The 3,992-nt window shown below is 35.5% G+C and overlaps 1 protein-coding gene and 1 long non-coding RNA gene across 3 annotated transcripts; one reads left to right on the top strand and one right to left on the bottom strand.

Moving 5' to 3' along the window:
* The first annotated feature begins 253 nt into the window (after window positions 1–253).
* LOC140983397 (homeobox-leucine zipper protein ATHB-12-like) lies at window positions 254–1,361 on the top strand. Its single transcript, XM_073450443.1, has 2 exons — window positions 254–722; window positions 863–1,361. The coding sequence occupies exons 1-2, from the start codon at window positions 531–533 to the stop codon at window positions 1,145–1,147; spliced, it is 477 nt and encodes a 158-aa protein (XP_073306544.1). The 5' UTR covers window positions 254–530; the 3' UTR covers window positions 1,148–1,361.
* A 283-nt stretch (window positions 1,362–1,644) lies between these two features.
* LOC140983555 (uncharacterized) lies at window positions 1,645–3,320 on the bottom strand. 2 transcript variants are annotated; one of them, XR_012176450.1, is made up of 3 exons: window positions 3,116–3,320; window positions 1,987–3,023; window positions 1,645–1,894 (listed from the first exon to the last, which is right to left on the bottom strand). It is a non-coding gene; the product is annotated as an uncharacterized lncRNA (long non-coding RNA). The 2 variants fall into 2 exon arrangements; XR_012176449.1 differs by having other exon boundaries at window positions 1,987–2,761; window positions 2,901–3,320.
* Window positions 3,321–3,992: the final 672 nt, after the last annotated feature.

The raw sequence follows: 3,992 nt of genomic DNA on the forward strand, positions 1-3,992 counted from the left end.
TTTATCTTGATTAACATGAAAAATATATAAACATGCAAAGTTGGATTTGACGTTCATGATTTTGTTTATCTAAAACAACAAAATACATTTGAAATTCATCAATTCAAATACGTATTTTACTCTTCGTAATGATGGAATTATGAAAATTAATTATATATGATAATTTAAATAGTTTCGTTTTATACCGCGACAAAATAAAAGGCATCGAGGCTTAAATAGCCATCAACAAAAAAGCATGACTCCTTGAAACTGAAAGCAACACATGAAACACTCTACAGCTGAATAAATTCAATGTGAGAAGTCCAAATCTTAGAGCCCACATCCATCTCCACCGCCATCAAACTATTATATTTCCTTAATTTCAGACAAGAATTTAGAGCAAATCTTCTCTCAATTTTCAATAATATGGAAGCTCCGGATCAGAAAACAAGATCCCAAGAGAAAAAGAGAAGCAAAACGACAGGAGATTTAGTGATGAGCAAATAAAATCTCTGGAATCCATTTTCGATCGAGAAACTAAGCTCGAATCCATGAAGAAACTGCAGCTGGCTAGAGATCTCGGGCTGCAGCCACGCCAAGTAGCCATTTGGTTTCAGAACAGAAGGGCTAGATGGAAAGCAAGACAAATAGAGCAAGAGTATAAAGTGCTCAAAACTAATTATGATAATTTGTATTTGCAGTTTGATCACTTGAAGACGGAGAACGAGTCTTTGCAAAGACAGGTATAAGTTCATGTATTCCCCTCTAGTTTCTTTTGATATGTTATGTTCTAATATTATAGCACGGGTAGGATAGTCGTCTCTTACCTCGAAAGAAGATGAAAAAACATCCTCAAAAGTCATTATGTCGACTATAAAAACAGTTGCAGGAGATAAGTGATGTCGAAAAGAATCTGGATGAGGATTATTTGAGTGATCACGGAGACGGAGGATTCAAAGTAAAATTTCCAGATGGTGAAACATTCAGTAAACCCTTCGGAAAAATAGAAGAAAATGAAGAAGAATTAGCAAGCTGGGGTGAAGATGAAGAAGCAGAGATCAGTCGCTTAGCCTCACCTCAAAAATGGAACAATCTATGCTCGGACTGTCTATTCGAGCAGTCGCTGGGAAGTGCTCAAAACTGGTGGGAGAATGAGCAGAGAAACTAAACTATGAGAAGATATAGTTCAGGGTTTTGGGATTGTTATATTAGATTTCATCACTCAAAAGTTACAAATGCTGGTTTTGCACTTTGTAGTGGCATTATTTTTCATTAAATCTTGTTGTAGCTAGTTCATGGCACCATAGTGTACTTCAGCTGTTACTTTGGCCTTTAAGAATATAAAATCCCCCCATCTAGCAGTGACATTCGGATTCTTTTTACGACATTTTAGATTTTGGTGGAAAAGAAAGTAAAGAAAAATTACTGGAGAGTTTGAAGCTGAGATATACTCATATAGCTTAGCATAAAAAGAATCCAGTGACATCAAACTGCAAGTAAACAATCAAAGGACAGAGCTGTGTTGAAGAGGCAACTAAACTACAGCAGGCCAAAACATTGATTTCTATTCGGTTATATGGGGCATCACATTTTCGGTGCTTTATGAATTTGAATATCAAAATTAATCATTCCTCTATCCACCACTACTTAATCTTAGTCCACTTACACATTATCAAATTTAATTCCTCGTCTAAAAAAATAAAGTTTGGCATCATAAACTCCAAATAAAGCAGAACAAATTCCATGTACATTTCAAGAAGAACATAATGGTTGCAGGTGACACAAGGGCTGTGTTAATGTCTAATGGCAAAACACCTGATGTATGTGATTAATCAGTAACAGAAACAAAAGCCAAAACGAGGAAACATCTTGCTCCATGCAAGCCCCTCTACTTGATCTTCTTCTTTGGCCTCAACTACACAAGAAGAAGCACAATACAACAAACATGAACACAGAGGGATTTAAAAGTGTAAAAGGAAGTGGCAATATTATATCACAAATATAAACCTGGTTACTATGTCCACACTTCTTTTTCCTGCAATTGACGGAACGAGGGTGCACGCGAGAATAACACTTGCAAGTGAAACATGAGGTTCCATCCAAGAAGTTAGATCATACTTTGAATGATAATCATGTGCAGATGACATACATGACACTGGTGATCACATGAAGAAGTTTCTCAATATAATCAAGAAAATGACTTGAACCCTCTTTCCTTGCATGAGTATCCGCATCCAAAAGAAGGGTGTGTGCACATATTCGAAAGTTTAATGAGGTGATTCGGAGGGGAGGAGGGTAATCACCCTTCCTCATCCATTATCTCGTGACAAACAGAGCATAGCATTTTAAGAAAACTATCTATACGCGAAAACCTTCTCTTACTATTCTCATTTCTTAATTATTTTCTATGATAGAGGAGCTTGGATACGATTTCCCATTGGAGATCCATGGATCTTGGCATAAAATTTGATTCTTTTTTTCTTTAATGAGATCATGTTGCAGGTGGCCCAGCCACACAAATTTGAATATCGATCTCAACAAAAACCACCGACAGGATTTTTCTGGGAATTGAAATCTCTATCACAACCTCGCACAGTATATATCGTACAAATCTGCAGAGTCAACTCTACAAATTCGTTGACATAAACTAGCCATATAGATGTAATAACCTATTATAACAAAATTAAAAAAAAAACTTCCTGAATGTTGTAATCAGCAAGGGTTCGTCCATCCTCGAGCTGCTTTCCGGTGAAAATCAGACACTGCTGATCCGGAGGGATTGCTATAAATTAGGGAAAATATACAAAATCATACATCTTTCTTAAAAAAAACGAATCATTTTCTCCCTATTTTCAAACTAAGATGGCAAAACCTGAGAACCCAGTATTTAATTAACAAACAAATGAAAAAAAAATCCCAACTTCTTTGTCTTGAATCTTGGCCTTCACATTGTCAATGGCGTCGCTCGATTCGACCTCGAGCGTTATGGTTTTCCCCGTGTGGGTTTTCACGAAATCTGCATTGTTTTTATGGTTCTGTCGCAGCTGCGGCCAAGGCAAATGTTGACACAGTACGTATGAAATTGAATTCACGGAAGCAGTATTTTATCCTTTTCTCGATAACAATAAAAACTAACCTAATATTATATTACAATTAAACAAAAGAAAGAGGCCCCAAACTAACACACACCACTTCCCTCAAAGGTTTCTCATTTCTACAAAAAAAACCAGCGGCCACCAACCACCAATTCCCGAGTTCCACCACCGACGACAAACTCATTTTAGCCCGTATAACGAAAAAAAAAATTTGGAGATTGGGTTGGAAAACAAGAAAGTGAGGAGAAATGTGGGTTATTTTGTTTTTTAATCTCGGTCAAAAACACATGAGGAGGTCATTTTCTTAATTAAATAGTTAACCGAAATTATTTTACAAATTCCCAGGAGAAAGGTATCCCTACAACCTCAAATATTTCAAGTTATTGTTATTCTTTTTGGAAAAAAACCTCGAGCCACTACTTAAATTTAAAGTCATGCGCGAGTTCTAAAACTCGATCTAAATTACGTGAACTTTAGGAATTTGAGTCAAATTTTGATTATCTTAGTTGAATTTACGTGAACCCTAGGATTCTGAGTCGAGTTATGATGATTTAGGTCGAGTTTTAAAAATCGATCCCATAGAAATCAAAGACAATATAGAAACTCGTCCCAAATTATGTTGAAGGACGAGTTTTGACATTGAACTTGTGTTTTTAAAAGGTCTCTTTTCATAAATGATGAAAGCTTATGTTTTAAATGTGTACGCTTTTGTGTCTTGAGGAAATGAGATTAACTTAACATACATATGTATAAACGCGTTTTTATGTGTGTGTGTGAGTAAAGGGTAAGAAATGAATTGCATAGGTACATGAGAAACATTTCTTCCTTATTAAAAGTATGCATGTATTTATATGTAGTATTATGAATTTTATAAAATATTTTACATGTTGAGGTGTATTAATTTGATTAATGAATTGA

The sequence above is a fragment of the Primulina huaijiensis genome, chromosome 8, assembly GCF_012295235.1.
Source record: "Primulina huaijiensis isolate GDHJ02 chromosome 8, ASM1229523v2, whole genome shotgun sequence".
Lineage (NCBI taxonomy): Eukaryota > Viridiplantae > Streptophyta > Magnoliopsida > Lamiales > Gesneriaceae > Primulina > Primulina huaijiensis.

Bases quoted from the DNA above. Each gene is read 5' to 3' on its own strand.
- LOC140983397 (XM_073450443.1), top strand. From the start codon at position 531: ATGAAGAAACTGCAGCTGGCTAGAGATCTCGGGCTGCAGCCACGCCAA. The intron at 723-862 runs GTATAAGTTCAT...CTATAAAAACAG, and splicing joins ACGAGTCTTTGCAAAGACAG to TTGCAGGAGATAAGTGATGT.